The sequence below is a fragment of the Strix uralensis genome, chromosome 2 (genome assembly GCF_047716275.1).
Source record: "Strix uralensis isolate ZFMK-TIS-50842 chromosome 2, bStrUra1, whole genome shotgun sequence".
NCBI lineage: Eukaryota > Metazoa > Chordata > Aves > Strigiformes > Strigidae > Strix > Strix uralensis.
Window position 1 is genome coordinate 79,850,561 of NC_133973.1, and position 27,788 is coordinate 79,878,348.

Sequence of the window (27,788 nt, forward strand, 5' to 3'; positions counted from 1 at the left end):
CACACGACTCCGTGTCATTTCTCACATTGCTGCGCAGGAGTTACACTGGTGAGTAGATTGAGCCCTCGGTGGTGCTGTATGGTGCTGTATATGAACTGATGCTTGCTTTGGTGAAGCCACCAATGGAGCTCAAGCTCTACTGGAGTACTTTGGTGGCACGGCCTGCTCAGAGGCCCATGACAGTTCCTGCTCCAGCCTCCTGCAGAGTTGCACTGTTCCCTTCAGCTAGCACCAAAGTCTTGCTGAAAGGGCTGCTGCATAAGTAACTCCTGCAGGCTCAACAACTTCTCACCTGCCTCCCAAGTTCCACACTTTTATCAGCCCTGTTGGAACATTCACTGGATTGAAAATAAATAAAAAATCAGTTTACTTCTTTAGAGGTAGTTTTTATCATTGCCTGGAAATCACAGAGTACGTGCTCATCTTACATGCCCCCCACCTTCTCTCCCCAGAGCTGCCGGACTGGTCCCGAGTTCCAGCCTGAGAAGAGAGAGCAGAGGAGACGACTCCTCTCCCTTCCTGCCACCAGCAAGCCAGGGGCTTTCCTGGGACAGGCCACTCTCCAGAAAGACCAGCTGCAATTTGATCCTGCCCCCAGCACAGAGCCGGGTACCGGTCTGGGTCACTTTCCTCTACATGCAACACCCCACCTCGCTGCGCCCCAGCTACCTGCTCAGCTGCAAGGAGAGGGGCTGCACCCACGGGCAGGAACTAGCTGCCTCCCACCTGGTGGGAGGAAAACTTAAGTTTTGAAATCCGAGTGTGAGGTACCCAAATGCTGCCTCACTCTGTACCTTACTTGTTAAAGCCTGACAACTTTTGCACGAGCTGCTCAAGAAGTTTTAATTTAGCCCTCAGGCCAGCGTTTCAGCAGCTTTTTACTGCATTTCTGCACAGCTCTAACTTCAAACTTGGCAAGCAGGATAAGGAAAGAAGGGCAGACAAATACACTGCAGTGCTTTGTCATCATAAATATCTTTATTGTGAAAAATACCATAAAATAATTCCCACAGTTCTAGAAAAAACAGTTGCTTTTAGATTTATGATTTTATATAAAGACATTTTATAATTTGAAACATTTGATAAATCTCTGGCTAGCTTTACTTATCCTTCTTAAACATAAAACTGCTACTTTGAGATTTGCTGAGGGCAAAAAAAAAAATTATTCTCCCTTTTTTTAAATTATTTTATGGATAAAAGTGTGTATTACAGAGCAAACAAACAATACCTTACAATAAGGCACTTTTAAATACAACTAACCTGCTATGCTATACTGGCTAATTTCCAGCAAAGCTCCTACAAATCACAGCCCTAAACAGAAGAATAATTATTCCAAACACTGCTCTGAAAACTGAAACGGTAACAAGCTTTATTTTTTTTAAAAAGTTTAAGCTGACACATTTTCAGCGTATGTCACAAGTTTGAGCTCTTAAGTTTATAATTCACTTTGAATCTCTTTTAATATTGATTAATACATCAGTATTAAGCATGTACCAAGTAAAATACGCTCCCCTGCACCTTCATTTTAAAACAAGTTGGAAACTAGTTTATTAAAACTGAAAGAGAATTCAGAGAAAGTTTGCATCTACATATAGGCCAATTATTGTAATGATGCTTCATGCACATCTCAGGGTTTACAAACTACCAAGACATTTATTTCAATGTTCAGTTATTGAACATTATTGCACTACAGACACCCACTAATAAATAAAAAGGTGGATTCAGCTTCCTTGTACATCGCTTGCACCATTAATGCTCAGCGTGTAACCAGTGCTTTGTTTTCTAGTCACATCAGGAAATGCAGCGCCATATCTGGAGAGCCTCAAAACACAAATGCTTTCTAACACAACTTTGTCTTTCCGTATTTTCAGAACTACCTTAGAGCTAAAAGCCAGCATCTGTTCCCTTAACAACAGCACTGAGTTGTAACACTTCTTGTAATCAGCAGCTGCTTGATATCAGAAAGCCTTGTTCTCCATTGTCACTTTTTATTTTTGTTTTCAAGACAGTCTTCCACAGACGGAATCTATCTATGAACAGCATTCACACATTAATCGTCTTCCTTCTTCTGCCGACTACATTCAAGCTTTTTTTTTTCCTTAATATGTAATTTTCCCTTTCCCATTCACTCTCAAAATAAACATAATCCTTTTTGTTCCTGACCGCTTCCAGTGTACAGCAGAACTGTCCATCTCCTTAGGGAAACAAATCTGCACTGCCTTGTATGAATACTTTACTTTTGAAGGACCATCTTACTCCTTCCCTAAAAGAAAGAAACAAAAATCAGGGAACAATTTCCTTGGCTACAGCTTTTAAAAACAGAGAAGGCAAAGGGATGAGAACAAAAAAACTGAACAAAGGTAGTCCTTTAAAAGAAGGTGGATCATTTCTAGCACTTCCCTAGCACACAAACAGGTGTCTGTGGTGTTCAGTGTGGCTTCCTGATACTGAACTACACTCCTGTACATACAAAATGAGACATACTGCTTACACTGGTCATTCAATAGTAATTTAAAAACAGTCCCTTCTGTAGTGAACAAGGCAATACGAGAGTGTTTATACAGAGCAGCGGCTCGCACACGGACACACACGACCAGCAATCCACACAGCAGCAGCCCCCGGCCCGCAGCAAGCGCAGCAGGGCCTAGCTCACCCCTCAGGGACAGAGGGCTGGTGACAACCACGAGTGGCCATTGTACGTGAAAGCTGCCTACCAATGTTTTCCTTACTGTGAGCAAAAAGCACACACAGAGTTGTCTGCATCAGCTGATACCCGGGGGTAACAGGTTATTTATTGTGCAGCAGGTTCCTATGTCTGAGCCCCAGAGGTCCTACGAGAACCACGCCAGCCTTGAACAGCATGAGCAGCGTTCCAAGCATCTTCTACAGAGTTTAAACAAAAAGCTTTCAGACAGGTCAAAAGCGGAAATCAAAGTTCTAGGAAGTCATTCAACTTGGAAAATATCTGACACTGGAGTTTAACAGGCTGCTGGGGTGGTTTTGTACCACAAAGTGTTACAAATCAGTAACACACTCTTCAGCTCCAAGATAAATTTCTGCTGAACAAACACTGACCTTTATATTGCTGTTGAAAAACATTTTACGAAGCCACATGGTCTCACGATTGTTTGTAAAGTACTTGAGGCAGGAGACAAGGGTTATGCTTCAATAGCAACTTCGATTACAGTAATAAAAACCCCTACTTTCAGATTGAAGACCTTATTTGCTAATTTCATTTGTTTTACAGAGGCTGCTTATGCTTTCAAATGCTATGAGTTGAAGTGAGAGAAGATTCCTACCAGCTGATTATTGTTTTCCAATTAAAATCCAATCACAGAAACATTGATGAACTGTAATTCTTGCATTCTAAGAAAATGGCTGCTGACAAAACTCATCAGTAATTATGATATATTCCATTACAGAATGAGAAGGCTATTCACTCAGAGCAGCTACACTCCTGGTAATACCTCACACCGCATTCACACAGTTCGATCAATACACTTAACCCATTTTAGCTATGTGCATACAGAAAAAATAAACCAGACTTTTGGCTAATGGAAAGTTAGTCCCTCTTTTTGCACACAGGCAGTTGTTTTTGCAGTACTGTCACTGTTACAGGAAGCATAAAATTACTTCAAACAATTTCACATAGTATTAACTCACTGTTGCATCACCCATCAGAAATGAAGTTGCATTACGGGGCAAGGCTAGAGTTAATATCGTATTCCTACAGTCTGCAGTACACTCGCCTCAACCTGCATCAGTTCTGAGTTTATGTACAGAGAAGTAACAAATCGCTGCATAGTTGGGGAAATGCCACATCAAATTTTTTGCTCAAATCTCAAGCAGGTATTTTGTTAAAGTGCAAACTACTCAAAAATGATACCTAAACATCTCAAATCACATTCAGAAAAAGTCATTCTAAAAACATCAGGTATATTTTTTTTACTTTCAGAGTTGACAGTTACCGCCAAGGAAATCATCCCAATTCATTTCAGGTTAATGAATAAAGCAAGTAGACATTTTCAAATACAATTAGTTACAAGCAATCTTCTTCCAGAGCAGTTGTTCAGTCTCATTCAGTACGCAGCCTCTTCACCCCACCCATGGCACTGCCGACAGTAATACAGCAGGTGGTCACTAGGGTTTCCTTTTAAGAATACTGAGAGATGGATCATCCTGCTGAGCACGACGACTAACAATTCGTTAACGTAGAGACTATTGTAACTACCCCTTCCATGTTTATTAGGCCCCGATTCAGAAAAATATTTACATGCATTTTTACCTTTAAGCATATACTTGAGTCCTAAATTTATGTTTAAGTGTTGTCCTAAGTAGCTTCTTACTGTTTTCTCCATCCATAGAAATAAACATGTCCTGGATATCCACAACAAATACATAGGCAGTAACAAACCCCCCCAACCAGTACGAGCTTGTCAAGTTCACCACAAAGCAAACCCTCTGAATACTAAAAGAAAGAAGGAGCTTTCTTCTAGTGTAGTAAGACTCTGGGTTAAGGACAACATTAGAAATTAAGATTTTGGGGTCTTGAACTGAGAGACTTATTTTTTTTTCAACGAATTAAGTAAAAAACAGCAGCAGCCACCAGAAACAGTCTTGGCTCTAACTGAAGTGAAATTTGAATGTAAACGGTCCTCCTCCAGAACCAAAGGGGTTGAATCCTTGCCATGTGTTCCAGTTCCTGTGGAAAGGGTTGCCCCCTCCCTGTTGACTCTCCGCATCCAGTGGGTCCTCTCCCGCATCAAACTTCCGCCTCATTTCTGAAGGAAACAAAACCAAGGTTGAATCACGGCACAGTAGTTAGGGCAGACCCCATCCCCGCCCCTGGCCAGAGACCTGCAAATATCACTTGTATTGGCAACATCTGTAGAACTTTGAGTTTTTCAAAGCCGTCCAGGACACTGACAAAGGAGAAGAGACTAACTCCGTAAAAACACTGTTCAAGAAACTTCAAACAAGTCATTCAGTTTAAAACAAGGCAAGACAGTACCTGGCTGTCCAATAGGACAGGTATGAATTTCAACAGGGATAAGACAGTTGCACTTTCACCACCTGCGTCCCACAGATAATTGGGACATTTTGTCCTCTGTGAGTTTATTGCACCTATTCTCTCATAGCTGCAGCCACTCAGGGTGGTCTGAGGACAGATCCTGCCAATTCTTCGCAACCAGTAAATTCCAATATTCGTCATTCAGCCACAGCACAAAAGTCAGCACACAGAGCCCCAAACTTTTTCAATCTTCTCCACATACCACTCAGGCAGAGCTGTCTAGGGCACAGCAGCTTGGAGTCTAAACGCATGTTCTTTACATACATTTTTCCAGCAGGACAAAGTTGAAAGCCTTCCTGAAGACCCACAGACAAGTCACAGGCTACAGTGCTACTTCGTTATTTACACCCGCACAAAACTTCCAAGCAGCCTACAGGCGCCACAGGGTTTTTGATCACACAGTGCTTTTTCAGGGTGCCCATGTTATCAAGGCAGAGAAGGGAAGCAAAGGAGTTAGGGGGAAGTCATGAGACTGACCGGGGAAGGAATGTGGAAGATGGCTTCAAAGTACACCAGAGCCCTATGATAATAAGCTTGCAAATCAAAGCTCAGAGATTCAGAGGTCCACAGGCTTTATAGTTTTTGTTTACATACTAGATCTAGAAAATGACCTGTGAAAAATATCTGGATGAAAGGAGAGAATATCATTGCAGTAAGAAGAGACAGAAAGTAATACAGATGGCAATACAAAAGCCAAATACAACCGGTGTTACTTTTCTTGCCTGGTTGGTTTGACAGGAATGGTAAATGTGACATAAGAAACAGTGTCTACAAGAAAGTAGATGAACCTGTCCTGGAGATGTTGACAAGGCAAACAGCATCTCAAACAATTCCAGTATATAAAACTCTTAATTTATGTTCATAATTAGGAACAAAGATCACATTAACACAGAAAAAGGTTTTCTGACCAGAAGTGTTTGTCATATAGTTCATCACTCTCAAGCTCCCTTCCCTTCCTCCAAGGAAGTCTGAGCCCATCTGCCTAATTATCACTTTGATGTTCCTGAACAGTTGAAGATAAAAAAAATGGGAGACTCTGGTATCTACATGTTTTAGATGCTTCTCTTTCCAGTAACCATACAGGGACAACTTAAAGACAACAACCAAACAGATGGCTCTGGTTAAGGATTGGGGTTTTTGTTTGGTTGGTGGTTTTTTGGGTGGGTGGGTGGGTGTTTGTGTGTGGGGGGGGGTGGGGTGCATTTGTTTGTTTGGTTTTGTCAGTTGTTTGGGTTGGTATGTTTGCTTGTATTTTTTAAAGGTGGTGAGATAACCACACCACTCCATTTTTTTCTTACATTCTTGACTAAATGCTCCAACCCTTTCTGTTCACCTCCTGGTGATACAGACATCGGATCTCCTAGACACCACAGGGTCTACCAGGAGAGTGACTGCACTCTTCACTTTTTTTTCCCCCCTCCTCCAGAGCTGACCAGCAGACAGTCAGATGTGACAGGGCTCCTTGCTCCTAGGGACTGGGCCTGCAAAACTAAGCCTGGTTTGCAATAGTTTTAGGCAGAAGGAGACACCCACATCCTTCAAGTAAGCAACTCCAGAGTTAATCAATCCTGGAAATCTCTTCAAGATAATATCCTCAAAAGAGACCTTTAAAATAATAATTTTTATCTGACTTTAAACAGAAGTCACTGAAACGCAAGAAATAATTCTATGTTTACATCTGACTTCATACTTGCATCTAATCTGTTGCATTAGTGCATTGCTTTCTCAAGATGGATAAGGGGAGAAAGGGAAAAAGGGAAACTGTAATGCTTGTTATGATTTAGACTTGCTGCATTTTTACATTACTGTAAAAAAGTAATAAAAAAATTAAGTCACTGCATAAGAACAATCATTACCTGGGTCAGTGAGGACTTCTTTAGCAGCTGCTATATCAATGAATTTTTTCTCAGCTTTCTTCTTTTCTTCCTCACTCTGGAAGTTATCAGGGTGCCACTGGGATGCCAGCTTTCTGTAAGCTTTTATGATTTCTTGCTTTCGAGCATTTCTGGATGGACAAAATTATATAGATACCAAAATTTTCTAATTGTTCATATGCCACACTAGTGAATCTACAGGTTTATTTTAAACTCTTAGACAGTAATTAAGGGCATCAGGAACATTATGAGGTGTTAGTTAGCCTTCTGCGGGTGGCACTGAAGATTCTTTACACAAAACCCAAAGGAAGCAGGTTGCAACTTTAAACAAAGGTTACTCACTCTTTCCTTCACCACCCATTTACTTTGCTTGGAAAGATGCTACTGCCAGCTACTATGCAGAATACAGTTCCCAGTCTGAAGAATTTACAATCAGGTGAGTAACAAAAAGCACAAAGAGTAGAGAGGAAATTAGTTCACAATTGGAAGGATGACCAATACTAGTTCAGAACTGACCATTTCTGTGGTGCTCATCAGAAAGAGAAGTTGTTAGTTTCTTGAGGTTAATGGCAGAAATATTTTAGATACTGTTCAGCAAGTCCTTTCAAACTCTTCCAATCCATTACACCATCTGCCACCATTTTATTTTTTGCTGCTTTCAGGAATTCTTTCCAGTCTTCATTTCTTCCTCAATTGATTCACCTGACTCTTAATCATCTATACTAAGAATTTCTTGCCAAGGGATTTATTCCCTTCCTTCCCAATGTTGTTTTCTCATTCTTTATAAAGGCACTGTAAACAAATGCTACTTAAAAGCTGAACACTGCCAAACTAGTATAGTAGGAAAGTGAAGGCAGCAAGGTACAGGAACAAAAACTAACACTCAGCAGAACAAATTCAAGTGATCAGCCCCAGTTGTACTAGTTTAATAACTAACTTTCACATCATCATCTCAGATATTAATATCTCACCTTTTTACTCCTAAGATTTTATAGTAATCCCTCTTCTGTGATTGCTTCAGCATCCTCTGGGCACGTTCTAGCCCCTCTCGAATCTGCTGGTCATTTTCACTATTGGATTGAGCGGTCTCATAGTCTTTAATAGCTTTTATAAAAAAAGTGAATGAAAATGATTACACAACTCTTTGAAAATTTCAACTTAAAGAACTCAACCACTCACCAAAACTGAAGTTTTGCTATTATCATATATAAACAGCAAAACTCTTATTTCAACTTGCCATGTTCTTTTTCCAAATTAGAAAAACCTCGGAGTAGAGGAGATTAATTTTCACATATAAATTAGGTAATTCTCTTTGTTTAGGTTCATCACACTTTTTGGAAAGGAAGGAGAAGGGAGATTACTAGTGGTAGGTCAGAACACTATAAACGTTACAAGTCACATGGATGAACATAATGAACATCTAGGACTGGGATGAAACAGAAGTCAAGAAGCAAGTTTCAGCAACTAGTATTTGAAGAGTCCACTGCACAATGTTAGTCCCACATTGCTGTTCAACTGAAGGATGCATCATACAGTCTTTAAATTAATATTCCTTCTCCCACAGTCTGCACTCAATCAACACGCTAGCAAGTCTCTTCCTCTTTAATGACAAAAAAAGATGGATTTCAGATTACCAGTAAATTCATACTGTTAGTGAAAGACAAAGATTTGCTTTTTACACCTCTGCATAATATGCAGACACTTATATTTTAAGGTTTTTTTCTCCAAAGGCATGCTCTCACTCTTATTTCAAGAGTTGCATTTCTCGGGAATGAAAGCAAGATAGGGAGAGGTGCTGTAACATATTCATGAATTTAAGAAATTCCAGGTCTACATTTTTTTTTTTTTTAAGTAAACAATATTATTATTGTAAGTGGTAAGTGAATGCTTAAGACACCAATGTTAAATATTCTTTGATATCAAGATTTATCAAGGGAAGCAACTGTTGAAGTCTTTAATGAGACTGCTCTTCTTTCACTGTTATAATCCTCAAAGCCTCATTTGCAGATCCAAGTCTCTTAGGTTTCTCAAGTTAGACAAAGTACTTGCATCAGATTATTTCCAAGCAGATGCTATTTCTCAGCAGGTGTTACATTTGTTTTTCACTGTTTCTGAGCAAGACAGCAGGAAGTGCTAATGAATTTGTATTACCCAGACATCTGATACCGCTGCAATCTTGCTTTGGTTACTGAAAAATAAAATTCCAAAAAGTATTTCCAGTGCCCCAATAATTTCATATGCTATTACAAACAAAACAGAACTTCTGTTTGTTCTCACATCGCTTGACACTGTCATTTGCTGCTTGAACAAAAGATTCTGCCTTTTGCTAGTATTTTTATTAATCTGTCCAGTCATGGAAAAACCCCAACAAACGGGAGAGCACACTAATGCGTGTGCCCAGTACATACTGTCAAAACTAATAATGAGAATAAAGGGATTTCATTATGCTGCTTTACTGCTCCAATAATTGTAAGCACCAGAGTGCTTAATCTGCTTCATGCAATAATGGGAGGTCCCATCACAGCGTCCTGCCAAATGCAGATCAGATTACTCAACTTCACTGAGCACTGTAACACCTACAGCATGCGCCACTGCTGGACACCAAGCTGCTCAGGGGTCAAGTATTTGCAATGACAATACTAGATTCCTCTTTTTAAAAACTGACTACCTTATTTAAAGGCTGCAAGTATTAAGCATTTGGGAAGGTATGCTTTTTAGTGCTACACACCACAGAGGGAATGCACCCAGCACACCTGACAATGAGTATGTTTTGCACTTTCTCTCAGTTAGAAGAGACTTCAATTTTATTCTGTCCCACAACATGAAAGGAACAACCAGTTTCCAGTATCGCCTTCAATTTAAATACTTCAGTCAAATCTAATTCTCCTTCTTTCAATACAAGAGTCTTCACAATCTCTCAAATAGCAATTGCATTGTATCTCTAAAAACCTTAGCTGGCTTTCCTACCTTGCCTGCATTTTTAGAAGACAGTGACCAAGACTGGCCATTATTCCATATGCAGAATTAATTTCCTATCAAACACGAGTAACTGCAGACAACCTATGTCCACGCCAACTCTGTCAGAGAAATAACTGAACCAGTTTTGCTCTTACTGAAATAGGGACTGTTTCCTCTACAGTAGTAGGGCAAGGAGGGGGAAAAAAAAATAAAGCGTCCTGACTAATTTTGAAGCAGCAGGGTGGGTTTTTCACCTTCTTTGACAAAACTTGTGCTGTATACTTTAGACTCCTGTACTTACGAGGTAAGCCAGAAAGGGAGTCATTACACATCTGTCTCTGTAGACAAGCCCTGGATTCCATGTGATTATAAAGTAATTAAAACCATTTGATGGGAATCAGAACTCAGCTATACATACTGAAGTGCATCTTGAACATTTAACAATAATCGCCTTCAAAGTTCCGAATTACAAGTACTTTGCAATTTCCTGTCTTTAAACAGGAAAATAGGTGCCTCCAGCTTGAAATTTTCTTGACGGAAGAATGAGAATCAGTCTGCCCCTTTAAATATGAGAGTACAGTTTTAATTGCTCTACTGTTTTCTACAGCAGAGAGAAATCAGCCATCATTTTATAGCAGTTAAAACTGAAGGCTAAGTGAAGACACCTTCAGGCAGACTAACATTAATGGACTATAATACTGTTTATGGAGGCTCTGCTGGAAGGCAGAGTGTAACTATAACAATCTCACTACTGTCAAGGGCAGGAGGAAGGCAGGGGATATGCTAAACAACAGGGATTTGGAGAAGCACGGTTCCACTGCAGTGTGGTCGTCCACTCAGAACCAGGCTAGGCCAAGCCCAGCAGGCTCCAGCTCAGGAAAATAAGCTCTCCCAGATCCCATGGGTGTCCTCTCTATGCTTTCTTATAACCCATAATAGGGAGGCATTTGCTCCAGCACAAGACCAAGTTGGCTCTGTGCATTTGTGCAGGATCTTGTCACAAAACTTTTTTTCCCCTCTAATTTGCAAGAGTTGCCGGATTCTCTCACTCCAGAGGAAATGGATATAGATGAGGAGCTAATAGAAGATAATGTTAGAAAGATCCAAATTGAGATTAATCAATCTCAAGAAAACAAACAGATCAATTCTGTTCATTAGTAAGAAGCGAAAGGTACGTCTAAGAGGATTCACAGTGAGGCCTGTTTGGCCCGCCCCTCTCTGAACCCTCCTCTAAGCTGAAGATTCATACACCTTGAGGGGAAAAAATAATCTTAAATTTTCTTTGGGTTCTCCTTTTGCTGATACTCCTTCCTCTTAAACCAAAAACCTTTGTACAAGCCATAATCTACATTTACAGGATATAGTTGGTGTTCTGTACCTTTAACTATTTTTAGGGAAGTGGGATTTTTAGTCATTTGTAAACCTACTTTTCACAACAGACTTGAGTTTACTTCCACAGTACTGAAGTACAGAAAAAGATGTGGAAATGCCCAAAGGGGGCCTCATCACTGTGAAACCTTCCTGAGCCTCACATTTTAGGTTGACAGTGCAGTTCTAAACAAAAGACAGAAAAACGTTACCCTAAAAAAACCAGAAAGACAATTTTTCCTCACACTTTAGGGGTTTTTTTTAAGCAATCCCTTTGTACAAGAGTCATCAGTTCTCTGAAATGCTGTTGTCTTCCACCCTTTTTCTTATAAAGAGGAAGAAGGCTTGCCACCTCAACAAAGAGGGACTAGGACTAGGTCACTTCAGAGGTACAAAGACTACAGGGCTGATGAAGAGGACTGCCTGAAACCACACCACTTCCCTTTATACCATGTTTTCATTTGAGTCAAGGAGGCCTAAAAAAGAAAAAAATAAGTATCTCATTTTTGAAGTGAGCTTCAAGAGGTGAGCAATATCATCTCTTAGCGATTAATTTCTCAAAAAGACAAAAAAATCTGAGCGTGCTATTAATGAGAACAGCTGCCTCATGAATGTTTAAATCAAAAAGATTTTTTTTGTTCAGCTATAAAGCAAAAGATCCAGCACCAGAATGCAGAAAACTGTTCTGTAAGTACTAAAACTAATGGAAGTAGTTTTCTGCAGATTTAAAGCCTACAAGTTCTTTCCCTCATCATATTTGACTCAAACAGCCCAATGCTTCCAAGCCTGCTGCATGACTGAGCACAGAGATGGAACAGACAGATTGTCCACATTTCCTTCTTAAGCCTGGTTTCTTGTGGAAATGAGATTCACTTAATTAAATTTTGAGGATTTTTTTTATAGCACATTAGCATTAGCTAGGTAACAACACAATGGTGTGCTTGGAGACACCCATTACTCAGTCCCTACTTTCCATGGCTGTAGATGGGACCACGTAACAGTATGCATTTTATGGAAACCCCATATGGAAAATGTAGCCTCAAGAGTAGAATCAGTTTACTGGTCTTCACAGCAGCACTACAGAGACCCACTGAGGTGAAGCAATGGCTGCTATCTTCCTCTGCCCTCAACATATACTAGGGCAGAAAAAAGTATTGTTTCATGCTGCCATCTAAAGACATTAAAATGGAGTTCCTAAAATGGATTTACATCACCCTAACTATAATTACCTTTTATCTCTAAATGCAATTGTCTGCCATAAACACAGTTTATATAATCAGCTGAGTAAGTTGAGTAAGCTGTACTGTCTCAAAACATCCTGAACATCGCCCACAGTTGTAAAGACAACTCTACTGTAGATAAAACAAGTACATTCCACTTATACTAATCAAGACAAAATTACCAGCAGGTATTTTTATAAATCTGCAACTACCAGTGCTGATTATGGATAACAACATAGTGTAGAATTAATGTGCATGTTAAAAAATTTTTGAAACACTGACTGCATTTTAAACGGCCACAAAAAGTATGTGCAAACTGCATACAGCTGTACCTTCTTCATACAGGTCTTCCAACAAGTAAGCTTCTGCTCTGTCTTTCAGGGCATTCACGTTGGTTGGTTCCAGTTGCAGAACTTCTGTACAAACTTTTATGGCTTCTGTAGCCTGCTGATTCTAGAGAGGAGCAAGTAAAACGAAACATGAAGTTGTGGGTTTTTGTGTGTGTGTGTGCACATGTGTTTGTTTTAAAGAAATCTACAGAGAAAGATACACAGAATTACCTTTGATAAACAGTGGCAAATCCTTTCTTTGGCACGAGTAGCATAAATTGGGACTTCTGGCTCAGTTTTCATTACAGATTCATATTTACTGATAGCATCTTCATACCTGTTTAAATCACAGAGATAAGCATATCATCATGAAATGTAATAACTATTTCAGGGTGTTGTCATTTATTTACAGATTTTTGAAAATTAAAATTCAGATTTTCACATCCTTCTAGCAAGGTACCTTAAATTTAATAGTCTTAAAGGTGTGGTGTGAGACAACAGTATGAAGAAAACTTTCAGTCACTTCAGTTACATCCCCATACCCTTTTCTGTGCTATGAGACAGACACTATGCCTGGTAGGCTTTTGCAGAAGATAATGACTACAACCCCTCAGTGTGCACAGAGAGTCTCTAGATGTGCCTCCTGTCCAACACACCACTCTGCACTTGGGAAAAAAGCATCTCCCTCTCTGGTATCTGAGATGGACTAAGTCCAGGTCTTGCTGTGAGCACTGTACTATCTGTATTCTTGGTACAAAAAAGAAAAAAGTTCTTCATGCCAGGTTGAATCAGGTGGCTGTTTTCTCCCTTTCTTCTTCTCTGCATGTCACACAGTAAAATGTATTTTTGCTGTGAAGGTTTCAAAGATGCATTCACCTAAAAATGAAAGCGTGTGATTGAACCCATGGGTTGCTACAAGCTAGGAGAAATTCAAGATCTCAGAAGACTCCCTGAAAATGTGCAGAAGAGTCCAAATGAACTGCTCACAATAAAACTGTCTTCAGTTGTGCTGATTCACATTCCTGATATATTTCCATTTTAAAAAGCCAGCTTGACAATGTTTAATCACTTGTTAGGGATCCTTACAGTTGGATGTTGTGTGCTTGGAAACATAAAAAACTTAAGTAAAGCAAGAAGCAGAAGAATATAGAGGCACTGTCTATCATTTAAGAGGGTGCATAAAAGAAGCCCAGCAGTCAGATCCACTTTTGCTATCAAGACACTGCAGAGTTACTAGGTAGTTTTAGTCTAAAGATGAGGTCCTTTGAATAGTTGAGGACAGAAGGGATCTCTGGAGGTCACCTGGTCCAACCCCCCTGCTCAAGCAGGGCCACCTAGAGCAGGTTGCCCAAGGCCACATCCAAATGAATTTTGAGTACCAACGAAGTGGGGAGACTCCACAACCTCTCTAGGCAACCTGCCCCAGTGGAGACAAGGGGGTGGTGGGAAGCATTTCCTTATGTTCAAACAGAATTTCCTGTTTCAGTCTGCACCCATTGCCCCTCATCCTGTCACGGGGCACCACTGAAAGGAGCCTGGCTCCGCCCTCTTTGCATCTTCCCTTCAGGTATTTATATACATCGATGAGGTCACCCTGTAGCAGAGAAGGCTCAGGGGAACCAATCCCAGCTCTCTCAGCCTTTCCTCACGAGAGAGATGCTCCAGTCCCACCATCACTTTAGTGGCACTTTGCTGGAGTTTGTCTCAGTAGCTTCACCTCTCTTGCACTGGGGAGCCCAGCACTTCAGGTGTGGCCCCATCAGTGCTGAGTAATAATATACAAGGGCTGACAAATATTATCCCTATCTTGGTCTTACTGTCTGCTCCACAAAGTTGTTAAGTATGCAAAGAGACGACACTGGCATCAGAAGGAATCAGAATAGGATTGTCACTATGTGAATCAATATTTATTTTAATTGTCATTTGAGAGCTGTGCTCAGTTATCCTCTTCAACTGACAAATGCAAAAAGCATCACTTCATCAACTCCTCAATCAATAATAAGTTGGTGTCTCTGTAGTGATTTTTTTTTTTTTTTAATATAGCAGTGAACACTTACCTGCCTTCTCTGATGAATTCCTCTGCTGACTCGATCTGCTTATTGAGTTTCTTTACTTGCTTATAGAGAGAGAAGCATTGCTTATGGTCTTGGTCCAGTTTCAGACACTCCCGGACTTCACTTTTCACAGGGAGGTAAGGAAGAAAAAATAATAAACCACCCCAAAACCCAAAACAGAAAGACATCACCACACATTATGAAATTTCACCTAGAAACACAATGCAGCATCTATAAGCTGACCAGAACAAGAGCTGACTGCTTTACACAACCTTTCTCTTCATTCAAAAATGAATTTAAATCAAGACAAAATAAGTCTTACAGAATATACAGGGATATTTGTCTAATTTTGTTTTTAATTATCTTGTATTGCCAAATGTGCAAAGATGGAGAAGTGTGACATTAATAACTGACTAACCAACAGAATAAAAATATACCCTGGGAAAAAAATTATATTCAGCAGATACAACTGGTTGTCATTTCCCTGTATATTTAATAACTCAGCTATATTACAAAATACTTATGTAGAACTACATTTTATGCTGCCTGAAACAAAGCTCAGCTAAGACTCAAACCTTCTCCTTTTGATGGAATCTCAGCCAAGCCTGAGCCTGACTTCTCAGTGTGAAGACCGTTTAATCAGACTCTGCTTAGGGCAGATAGCTCTTAAAATAGTTGAAAGTTTTTTTAAAAAAAAAAAAACCCAGAATGCAATCATATGGAGGAATAAAAAGTTTGTATCATATAGAGTCATCATAGCACAACCAAGGTGTTGTTTTCAGAAGATCACAAAATCTTATTTTGTTCCTAAGCACAGACAAAAATATCTATTATTTGAAAATCATTAAGCCTGTAAAGGTAAGGGAAAGAAACTAAGGGAAGGATAAGATTAATCACCCAGCAAGTCCAAGAGCTACAGAACTCTTTCTTAGTATATTTTATGATAAAAAAAAATAGTACCAGAGAAGAATGAAGAAAAGAGCCTTATCCCTTCACTCTGATACCATTTGGTTCAACAGCTCTCTCAACCATACTTATAAAAGTCTTAAGATTTGGTTATTAACAGAAGAAGCCCCTGTGTGGATTTCAGAGAAAAAAAAATTCCACCTAGTCTTGAAATCACCAGGCTAAGTGATGGCCAGCCACCAAAAGTCACGACTGAAGTGACCTGTGAGCTTCAGAGATTCAGTATACTGTGGAAAGGGGATTCCTAACGCAAACCAATTAGTTATTTGGTGTTTACTTTTGTCAAGCTATGAAATGAATTTTTGCAGTTATAATCACATGCAGTTTCCATCCACCCACCAAGAAAAGAAACTCAGGCTCTTCCAGTTCCCTTCACTTCTTACTGAACAGATCCTCTGGCAGAAACTATATTGGAAGGAGTTTGGAGATGAAGGTAGCACATCTGAGATAATGAGCTGCACAGAAACCATTTGTGCGCAAAAAGGATTATACCATCTGTCCAACTGAGCACAGAGTATGAAGTTAACAGTCCAGACTGGGCAGGGGCAGCTATCTGCAGGACTGACTAGGGTCATATGTGAATAACACCCTGAACTTAAATGAGTATGAATAAAAGGGTAGGGTGTTACCAAAAAATCATCCAAAACACTGGACACTGTCTGCAAGAAGGGAAGATTGATAGCTCTAGATCCCCAGCTCCTCAATCCTTGGATGCTCCTGTACTTTTTATTTATTCTTAAGATTGTAACCCTTTGTTTCCACTCTTGAAAATAAAAATCTAGCCTTAAGACTTAATGCATACATTTTTTGCTTGCATTGTAAACTTAACTTGAATGGAGGTTCAAGGTTAAAAAAAGGCTCCACCAAAGCAAGTCTAGAGAAACAATTTCTTCTAGGATGAAGAAATACAGTAAGGAAAGTAAACGTAAGCAACTCTGACAGACCTGCACTATGGCTTCTATTAAAGTAAACAAGATGCTAGGAACCATTGATGGCTGGTCTGCCAAGAATAAACATGGTGTCTTCACTGCCAGGTCTTAGCTTCTGGAAAGGAGCTTCCTTTATCAGATCCAGAGTTGCTACTCCATTCAAAAACGAGACAGCATAGATATTTCATGGTTTATCATGACCTGTATCATCACATTTTCTGTCTCAATTATAATGATTACAGAAAACAGTAAAATTACCTGAGTGATAATTCATGGTCCCCCAGCTGATAATATATTCTGCTGATTTTATAGAAGGCTTCAGTGTTATCATTCTTTAATTTGGCAGCAGCTTTCAAGTCACTAATGGCTTTGCTTGGTTCCCCTTCCTTTATATAACACTCAGCTCGAAGTTCCCGTAGCTCTGCATCCCAAACACAAACCTTGAGAAATCAAAATTAAAGCTTGGTTTTGGTCCATAACACTTCACTCCTTTTCCTCCCCAACAAGAAAAAAATCCCATTTAATTTCACTTTGCCAACTGCAATAGCGTAAGGCTCAAGCTGCATGCAGAGCGCATGAAATTAGCATCTCTGCTTCCTGGTGGATGCTGTGATGCACCTGCCCAAATAGAAAACAAAGGCCTGAAAAATTTGTAAATGATTCAATGAGCTCATGCAGGGAGATGAATTAAATCTACTGGCACTGCTTAAACTGGGACAGTCTGTTGAGCCTCCAGGGAAGGATATCAGAATCATAAATTATTGTATCTTCCCAAAAGAATAGGGGTAATGAACAGCAAGGACCAAGCTGTCAGTTGTCCTCTAGAAGCAAGACTGTGGGTAAGATTCAGCTATGCAAGATTTGACCTTAGTATCTGGATTTTAAATGTCTATGTCATGACTAATGATGTCACAGAATAATTACTTAAAAGGAATTGCCTATCATAATTCATTTTAGAGAACTTATTCTGGGTCTTACGATTTGTCTGTAAACCATCATTTTAGAGAGAACAAGGCTTTTCTGCTTTTCCACATTCCCTCCCCATAAACATACTCCCACACTTTGGCAGTTTCTTCACCAAAAGCTAGTGCTGTAAATGCCAAGTCAGCGTTAATCTGTATGTGAAGAGTCATAGCAGTTAACTGTCTTTTAATATATATTTCTATATGACACACAAAATGCACACATGATTATTTACACTTATACTAGCAGACTACATACACTGATTAAGATTCAACAAATACAGATATCCAAGGAACAAGCTGAAAATCCAGATAGCTATGTATTTTAACTTTGTGATTTTTTTCATCTTTTGTTACTCAATTTTCTCAAGACAAAAATTGCCTGCATATAGTCAATGAAAAATCTAGATAAGAAACCTACACCCCCTATATTTGGCAAAATCTCATTGGTTTGAGAACAACTTTTTTCCCAGCTTCCCCAAGAACACTGAACTGTGGAAAAATGGTGAAGTATAATCAAGAAAGTTATCTGTAACAGAAGTTTGGCTGAAGTTGTATCTTTAACCCAAACTACAAGATATTATTTTGACTTTTTTGCAGCTAGCGTTCAGCATTCTCCAATTTCATTATGGACTCATGGTGCTCAGCAAAACTGAGTCAATTACACCAAGTGTTTTCACATCAGTGAAGAAGTTATTAAACAAAAATACACAGATGTCAGACAGGAGCTCTTACTTCCCTTTCACAGTACCATTTTACTCAATACTTACTGCCAAGATTTCATCAAGAAGAGAAATAGCGGCTTCGTAATCCTCTTGCTGGTAGGCAGATAATGCTTGTGAATGCAGGCGCTGTAGCTCATCAGACTTTGTCAGCTGAGTCTGGGCTTCTTTTTCCTCATTATTGCTAGGATTGGATTTGAGCTGCAAACATTAACAAGGGGAGAGACAAAAATGCTTGTTCAAGGATCTCTTTTTGTCCCATTAATAATCATATCATGAAGAACTGACTAAAGCTGCAAATAAAGCAAAATTAGTTTTAGAATTCCACTGGAAATGTGTCAAACTCCAAACTTCAGAAAAATGACATTTTTAGCTTCAATACAAGTTGTCAGAAGTCACAGAAATCTAATTCCTCCCCCCACCACACTTGATCATTTACCATTAGAGACATCATACAAAAGAGTTGTTGTCCCCCCATGTTGGAAGTCACGGACCTCTCATTGCAGCCTAGTTAATTCATCTCTCTGCAGACAGTTATTAAACACTGGATTCCTCAGCATCAGTAGAAGGTATATCCACATGGAATAATCACATCTCTCAGTTAAGCACAATACGTATTTATAAATTCATGACAAAAAATGCCACACGTCACAAAGTATTAGTGTAAAGCTGTGTTTCTTACATTTTCCCCAAAAGAAGCAGCTACAGCAGCAAGTTAAGATGCTACAGATGGGGGAAAGGCTCAACTGGGATCATCTGGGAATTTCTGCACTTTCTTTCATATGTAGTTTAAAACAAGTCTAAAGTTTTGTCTACAAAGACTCTCTCAAACTCCTCTCTCTGAGCACATAGAAAGGGTTACATTGTACTTGCTTTCATTTGTTTAGGCAGCTTTGTATTTTCAAAAAAAATATATTAAAAAACACCTCACAAGCAACTCTGCTATGACCTAGGAAGACAAACATGGGCCAAGAAGAATCTCAGCCATTCCCTTGCAAAGCCAGGAACTCATTTGTAAGATTCATGTAGTCTGAATTAGGTGATGGCTTCACACCTGTTGCTGATCAGAACACCTTCAAAAGTTTTAAAAGGGACAGGTCAGCAGGACTTTTTTTTTTTTAATTTTGATTGTTTTAAAATCAAAACTTGCACCACCTTGCATTTTATGCGTGGAATGTTGACTGAAGTTAGATTCCTCAAAGTCATCCAGCACTTTTTCTTTCCTCCTTTATCTCGAAGCGGCCTCTTTGCTTTTTCTCATCAGTAAGTTCTTCAAGCACTCACATATGTTGTACTTAAGTCTCTAATGTAATTCAACATCAGCCTTCAGAACTCCTTTAACAAAGTTTCCCCTGGTTCTAACACTTAAATATATGAAAAGCCTAAATACAACATCAAAAGCATGCACAGGCCCCACCTCTGTCTTAGAGTCTTCATTTTAAGTCTTTTTGAACCTTATGCAGTTGTTTCATTTTACTCTGGCAAAAATTAAGCTGTACATAGACCTGAAAATTCTCCTTTATCCCCTATACTGTCTTTCAGCAAGACGAGAGGAATGTGATCAAAGAGTTTTCTTCTTTTTAGGCTGACTCCTAATCTAACTCTCAAAAAGCTTTTCTTCTGGTTCAAACAGAAATTCTGCCTATAAACCCCTGATATTGTGCATCTTTTCTTCCCCAAATCTGGAGCTTGTAGTAGAAGCAAACTTGTGCACCTGTAATTTTAAAAATTCCAAGACTACAAAACTCTCTTCAGTTCCAGCTGACTCGCTAAATTTCTTCCTCAATTTCTCAGCATTTTCCTCTTAAAAATTAAGAGCTTTTGCTATAGATGAACTTCATGCTTCCCTTTAAACTTATCTCACAATAGTAACACTGCACTGTATGTTTCTTGTAATTTATTTGGAGCAAAACATCAGTGGAATATGAAAAGCAATGTGACAATCCTACAGACATGTCCAATACTAATAAAGACCATTTGAGTGAAACATCCTAGATAACTGTTCAGTTAACAAAGAAAGGGAAACTTTTCAAGCTGTCATTCAAACTAAAGCCATCGAGCATTTGGGTGCTACAGTATGATGAAAATACACACTCAGAAGCTCTTAATAAGTAATTTAGTGTATTACTATGATGTTTTAATAAGTAATATTAACAGAAAGACGACTATTCATTCAGCTCCCAGAAAAAAAGCTGGAAACATGATGCAGTTGTTTGATACTCTCATTTTGGTTTACTTCCCAATTTTTTTCTTTCTGCCCCGTGATCAGGGGATTGTCACATCACTATCAATTACGAATCACATTTCAATTATTTCTCCTTTTCCTGTGGAGCAGTAAACTTGGGGGTGGCAACTCAGAACAACTGCTTGTACTAAGTGCGCTAGATTTCCAAGAAAGGAGCAAAGTATTAAAAAACCCTTCAGCTGAATTTAATACAGGTCTAAGGCAAGCCTAACACTCCTCTGCATGCTTCATCAGCGGACCCAAAGCACGAAGTCAGAAGCTATGCTCTGCTCAGTTCTGCTGGACAAGCACACTGCTACTGGTGAAACATGTTCTCAGCACAGTATCCTTTGCTGTCTTTGAGATTTACTACATTTGAACACTAAATTAGTTGCAGTTTAAGTTGCAGCAAGAAGAGCTAGCCATCTGTTAACAGCAGCTTTCATTCACTGCCAACCCTCTGCCACCAAACCCGCACCTAATTCCTTTACAGAAAACAAAGGCCAGTATACAGGAGTGGCTTTGTTACTGTAAGTAATTCTCTATCATAGATTGACTACTATAGGTGCTGCTTTATTTTATAGCCTAGTCTCAATATAGGGGAGAAACACACCCTAGGGTAAGCAAACCCCCACTTTTTCCACCCCAAGTAAGCAAGATTAAAGGGGAACAAAATCATTATCTCCACTCAATTTATCAAGTTGAGCTTTAAAAGCATTTGCACATATATCTATCTTTCTCTCCGTTATTCTCAGTGAGGAAGATGGCTTCTTCCAGAACTTTATCTCACAGACTTGACTCAAAACTTTGCAGCATTACCTTGCTGCACCCAGGACAGTAGGAAAAGGCATTAGTAGTTTGCTTCATGAAATCCAGCATTTTCTTGGCATCTAGAAAGTGCTTAGATAATTTCTATTTAAAGTAGGCAGCCTGGGAATTGCTGCCTTGTGTTTGCGGTCAAACATCAAGTATTTAAAAGTTTTCTGATGGGAAAAGCATTTTAACAAGCTAAACAATTCATGCTGGTTTCCAAAAAGCAACATAACTCCCCTTGCCATACTTCATTTTATTTCACAAGTCCGTCAATATGACCTCTCTAACCATACAGAAAAGTTACACCAGCCACACACACAAAAAATACATGAAAAATACAATGCAGCACTACTTCAGAACAATACTGTGAATACCAGGCCACTGATACAGTCAAACTAGTATATCTGCAGTGACAAAACACTGAAGCAAGACCACTGTTAACTACACAGGATCCATTTGTATTGTGTGCGTTGGATGCTGTTACCCTGCATATGCCATGTGCCAGTCTGAATTAATTAGCATACTTCAATGTGTTGCACCTACATGTATCTTACAATTATGCCTTCCGGATCAGCAATATGCTTTTTATTTAACAAAGCTTTACAACATTGTCTGTTACCATGCTAAAATAGGGATCCCCGAACACAGAACTAGAAATCATGAACACGGAGCAAGTGCCTCCTACTTATTAAGTTTAGTAAGGACTCTTTGCTTTACGATTTTTTTCGGAAGCATAGTTACAAAACATGGCTAGGTTAATTCAGTGGCTTACCACGACCTGTCCAGCTTTCCAGCTACACAGTTGTACATCTTCCTTTGCAATGGCCCATTAAAAATAACGGGAAAAGTTGGGCATTTAGTACAGGAGTTCTAATGAAGAACAGTCAAAACCACCTTGAGAAAAAAAAACCCACAACAACTCAAAATCCAGACTCTCAAAGAGCATAGATTCAAGGTACACAGGCAATTCATCTGTAGCATTTGAGTATCTTAGTATTATAAACAGACACTATCAACTTGAAAAACTCTTGGAATACTGTTGTTTAAAAAACAAGATACTGTTAAAAAAGCCAAAATGTTATAGACACACTGTTTCTATACTTTGCTTACAGTGGTCCAGTGCCACTAACAGAGGCATACATCTACACATTCTAAAGCTGTTTTATTTTCTTGCTTTTCAAACTGATAAATACTCAGACAAGTTAAAGAAATCAATTAGGCTTGCGAAAAACATTCCAAGAGAAACTGGAGGAACCTCCATGGTTTGCGTTACCTAAGATCAAGACATCTGCACACTTAGCAACACTGCACAAAGGAATATAACATAGTATATTCCAGGCAGAGCAATCTATTAGGTAACACAACTATGATGTCAGACAGATGGAAAAAAGGAAATATTTAAATACCTTTTATTCTTTACCCAGGAAGCTACAGATGATCACAGTACCACAGAGGAATGTATTTGGAAACAATCTAATGTTACTTTCATCTGGCTAAGAGAGCTTCAAATACCCCACCCAAGCTTGCCCAGTGACTTACTCAGATGAACTTACAGTACCATAAGATGGTTTCCTCCACCTACATACAAAATAGTATTACACATACCAACCAACCATGAAAAACTATTGTCCAGCGTATGTTGCAACAGCTGAGGACTTCTCTAGATTAGGAAACAATTTGCAGATGTACAGTGTTCAATCACTTGGTCTTGGCTGACATCTAGTGGAGCTGGAAGCAGCACCTTCAGTTTCCACCTTTTAAATGTTTATGCTTCCAAGGGAGACAGAATTGCATATTTAGGACACCTCAATTTACAGTATTTACTGCAACAAACTGCAACTGTGAACATTACAGTCAGTCTAAAAAAAAAAAAAAGAAGATAATTTAAAAGAAATATGACAACTTGGTCCTTTACACTGTACTGGGTCTGGCTGAGCCGGAATTGGTTTTCCCCTGTAGCAGCCCTCATGGTGCTGTGTTTTATGTTGGGAGCTGGCAGGGTGTTGATAGCACACTGGTGTTGCGGCTACTGCTGAGTGGTGCTTACACAGCACCAAGGCTCTTTCCGACATTTCCCCCTCACAGTGGGACGGGGTGGGCAAGATCTTGGGAGGGGACACAACCAGGACAGCTGACCCGAACTGACCAAAGGGATATTCCATACCATATGACGTCTGCTCAGTATAAAGCCGGGAGAAAGGAGGAAGGGGGTGGGGTCACCCTTGGTCCTCCGAGGCAACCACTACGCGTATTGGAGCCCTGCTTCCTGAGAAGGCCCGACATCGCCTGTTCATGGGAAGTAGAGAATAAATCTGTTTTCTTTTTTTTGCTTCCGCGCGCGGACCTTTGCTTCGCTTTGCTTATATTAAAACTGCTGTTGTTTTACCCACAAGGGTTGTTTTTTTTTTTCCTATCTTATTTTCTTTCCCCTCTTTGCCCTATTGAGAAAAAAAGGGGAAGGGGGGGGAAGTGATAGAGCGACTTGGTGGGTACCTGGCATTTAGCCAAGGTCAAACCACCACATACACACTTTCCAATAGACTAGGCAGCTCTGTTTTATTTTTGTCTCTTCTACAGAATTCAGCAACTCAAATGCTTGTCATTTTGTCTAAGACACAAGCAAGGTTACAGACAATATTACAATGCATATATAGAGGGCCACCAGGACTTGCATTGGTTTTGTCACCTTTTCAGAAGGCCTTTCATCAACCAAAATATACCACTATTCCTTTTATTTTCACTAAAAAATCACATGCTTAAAGATAAAATATACCAGGGCTTTCATGAATTGAGGCCTTAGACATAAGTGTTGATGTGCACACAGATCTGTCCTGTTGACTTCTATTATTCAGAAACTAATAACCAAAACAGAAGGAACTTGATACTAAAGCATATGAACACTCAACCGAAGTTGGAGCAGAGAAATAAATACTATTCCTATACTGCGAGCAATGACTCTCTAAAGTAATCTAGGGATTTCTGCTTAATCCTTGTTCCATCCTGTGCACTCTGAACACAAGAATTAGACCCCTCTGCTGACATGTTTTATTACCCTCCAGGTTCTAGATTTCTAAACTGGTAGATGAGTTGCAAATGAAAAAGCTAGAGCTTAATGACTTGTCATTCTTATCACTAGAAAGAAATAAAAATCTGGTCCACATAAGGAACTTCATCAATGGTGCATCTGTTGGCCATTGGGAGAGGTTTCTAGAAATGTAGTATTGCTTAACATGTCAAGGCATAAGAATCATGTCCTCTGTCCAAAATTCATGATTAATTTCAGCCAACAGGGAACTACACAGCAAAAAAAAAACCCAAAACAACAATCTCCAGATAAAGCAGGAAGCTGGGGTCACAAGAGGCTCTGCTCCTGAAAGGAGTACTCCCATCCTTTCCAGTCAGTCACTCCCACTGCCTGCTCTCACACGGGCACTGCCTCACAAGACAGCCAGTACCGATATGCCACATGGGGTAGAAACATCACAGAATGGTTTGGGTTGGAAGGGACCTTAAAGATCATCTAGTTCAAGCCCCCTGCCATGGGCAGGGACACCTTCCAATGGATCAGATTGCTCAAAGCCCCGTCCAACCTGGCCTTGAACACTTCCAGGGAGGGGGAAGCCACAACTTCTCTGGGCAACCTATTCCAGTGTCTCACCACCCTCACAGTAAAGAATTTCTTCCTCATATCTAATCTACCTCTCATCCTATCACTACACTCCCTGATAGTCCCTCCCCATCTTCCCTGTAGGTCCCCTTTAAGTACTGGAAGGTCGCTATAAGGTATCCCTGGAGCTTTCTCTTCTCCAGGCTGAACCACCTCAACTCCCTCAGTCTGTCCTCACAGAGGAGGTGCTCCAGCCCCCTGATCATCTATATAGCCGTTCTATGGATCTGCTTGAGCAGGTCCATGTCCTTCTTATATTAAGGACCCCAGAGCAGGACACAGTACTCCAGGTGGGGTCTCATGAAAGCACAGGAGAGGGAGAGAATCACCTCCCTCAACCTGCTGGCCACACTTCTCTTGATGTAGCCCAGGATACAGTTGGCTTTCTGGGCTGCAAGCACACATTGCTGGATCATAGTCAGTTTTCCATCCACTATTACTCCCAAGTGTTTCTCTGCAGGGCTGCTCTCAATCCACTCTTCACCCAGCCTGTATTTGTGTTTGGGATTGCCCTGACCCTTGTGCAGGACCTTGCACCTGGCCTTGTTGAACTTCATGAGTTTTGCATGGTCCCACCTCTCCAGCCTGTCCAGGTCCCTCTGGATGGCACATCCCTTCCCTCCAGCGTGTCAACCACACCACACAATTTGGCATTGTCAGTAAATTTGCTGAGGGTGCACTCAATCCCCCTGTCCATGTCTCCAACAAAGACATTAAACAGCACTGGTCCCAACACCGACCCCTGAAGAACACCACTCATCACTGCTCTCCACTTGGACATCGAGCTGTTGACTGCAATTCTTTGAGTGTGACCATCCAGCCAATTCCTTATCCACCGCGTGGTCCATTCAAATCCATGTCTCTTCAATTTAGAGACAAGGATGTTATATGGGACAGCGTCAAAAGCTTTGCACAAGTCCAGGCAGATGACATCAGCTGACACCCAGAGAAACTGCTCTGCTTAGCAATCATGTAACTTTTAAGAGGTTTAGGGTTGTCCTGGTTTCGGCTGAGATAGAGTTAGCTTTCTTGAGCTGGGAGGGAGCACAGCGAGAGCACCCTACCTGGATATCAGCTAGGATGGAGTTAACTCTTCTTGAGCTGGGAGGATGCACAGGCAGAGTGGTGGGCCTGGATTGGCCATTGGAATATTCCATATCATGTGACGTTATGCTCAGTATATAAAGGAGGCGGGTTCTCTCTCGCTTCCATGTTTGCAAAGGCGAGATCTTCATTCTTCTGGGATCACTGGATGGGAGCGGGCTGGATATCAGTGAGCGGGTGGTGAGCAATCACATTACCCATTTGTACTTTCCATTATTGTTACTGTTTTCATGCAATCACTAAACTGTGTGGGTTTTGGTTTTTTTTTTAATCTCAACCTACGAGTTTTCCTTGTGTCCCTCCAGGCCTCTCCCCCATTCACCGGGCAGGATGAGGTCAAGTGACCCGCTACATAGTGTTTGGCTGCTGGCCATGTTCAAACCACGACAAGGGTGCTCATGAAACTTTTCCCACATACTACAAAATGGTGTAGAAAGAATTTAAGTGTATGAAAATTCTTTCTTTACACAAGTATACACCAAGGAATAGTTTTACTATTATATGTAAAGAATAGTTTCAATAACTCTTTTAAGGTCTGCACCAAACTGCTGCTGTTACAAGCTGGGAAAGTTTACCTGTGATCTTCCCCTCCATCTAGATGGGCTGAATTTTTCTTACTCTTTCTCTCCTTTCAAAATGACTGCATCTCCTAAACTGCTGAGATCCCTTTCAAAGAGCATGACTCTAAGAGGAGAGATAGGAAGAAAAAGGAAAAAAAAAAAAAAAAGCTTTTCAGAGTCTCCACTGGGATTTGACAGACTTCTGGAATATGCTAGCAGAAAACAGCATTTTACAGACAGCTCAGCTCATCTCATCAGTCACTGTCCTGGTTTTGTCTGGGATAGAGCTAATTTTTTTTTTCACCCCTTCTTAGTAGCTAGAATAGTGCTGTGTTTTGGATTCAGTATGACATTTGATATGAGAAGGACACTGATAATGTACTGATGTTTTCAGTCGTTGCTAAGAAATCAAAGGGTTCTCAACTTCCCATGTCCTGCCAGTGCACAGGTGCCCAAGAAGCTGGGAGGGAGCACAGCCAAAGCAACAGACCCAAACTGGCCAGTGGAATATTCCATATCATATAGCATCATGCTCAGTAGATAGATGAGGGTTGATCAGGAAGCTCAGTCTCGCTTCCAGGACTCTCTCTTCTCTGGAATGACTAGCCAGGAATGGGCTGGGCATCAGTCAGCAGGTGGTGAGCAATCCCATTGTGCATTCCTCGTTTGTATTTTCTATTACTACTACTACTATTATCATTATCATTTAAATTGTACTTTATTTCAATTATTAAATTGTTTTTATCTCAACCTACGAGTCGCCTTACCTGTACCTCTCCAATTCTCTCCCTCACTCCCTGAGGAGGGGGAGGGGGAGCAAGCAGCTGCATGGCATTTGGCTGCTGGCCACGACAGTCACCTTGCAGTTCTGGTAGGCATGGAAAGCAACACTGGTGACACTGACACTTAATGCAAGTGTCATACACGGAATTACAAACCATTTCACTTGTACATGTCTGTCCTTGAG

At 40.2% G+C, this 27,788-nt stretch overlaps 1 protein-coding gene across 4 annotated transcripts in view; it reads right to left on the minus strand.

Moving 5' to 3' along the window:
* Nucleotides 1–956: 956 nt before the first annotated feature.
* Nucleotides 957–27,788, minus strand: part of DNAJC3 (DnaJ heat shock protein family (Hsp40) member C3) — a 40,763-nt gene continuing 13,931 nt past the window's right edge. For 3 of the 4 annotated variants that reach the window (XM_074859410.1, XM_074859411.1, XM_074859412.1), the window contains 8 exons: nucleotides 18,502–18,654; nucleotides 17,028–17,209; nucleotides 14,878–14,997; nucleotides 13,052–13,157; nucleotides 12,824–12,944; nucleotides 7,917–8,049; nucleotides 6,928–7,076; nucleotides 957–4,781 (listed from right to left, as the gene is read on the minus strand). In XM_074859410.1, coding sequence (XP_074715511.1) covers nucleotides 4,624–4,781; nucleotides 6,928–7,076; nucleotides 7,917–8,049; nucleotides 12,824–12,944; nucleotides 13,052–13,157; nucleotides 14,878–14,997; nucleotides 17,028–17,209; nucleotides 18,502–18,654 — 1,122 coding nt within the window. In that variant the 3' untranslated portion in view covers nucleotides 957–4,623. Of the gene's footprint in view, nucleotides 4,782–6,604; nucleotides 6,677–6,927; nucleotides 7,077–7,916; nucleotides 8,050–12,823; nucleotides 12,945–13,051; nucleotides 13,158–14,877; nucleotides 14,998–17,027; nucleotides 17,210–18,501; nucleotides 18,655–27,788 lie in introns of all 4 variants that reach the window. The other variant, XR_012627604.1, reaches the window with a different exon arrangement.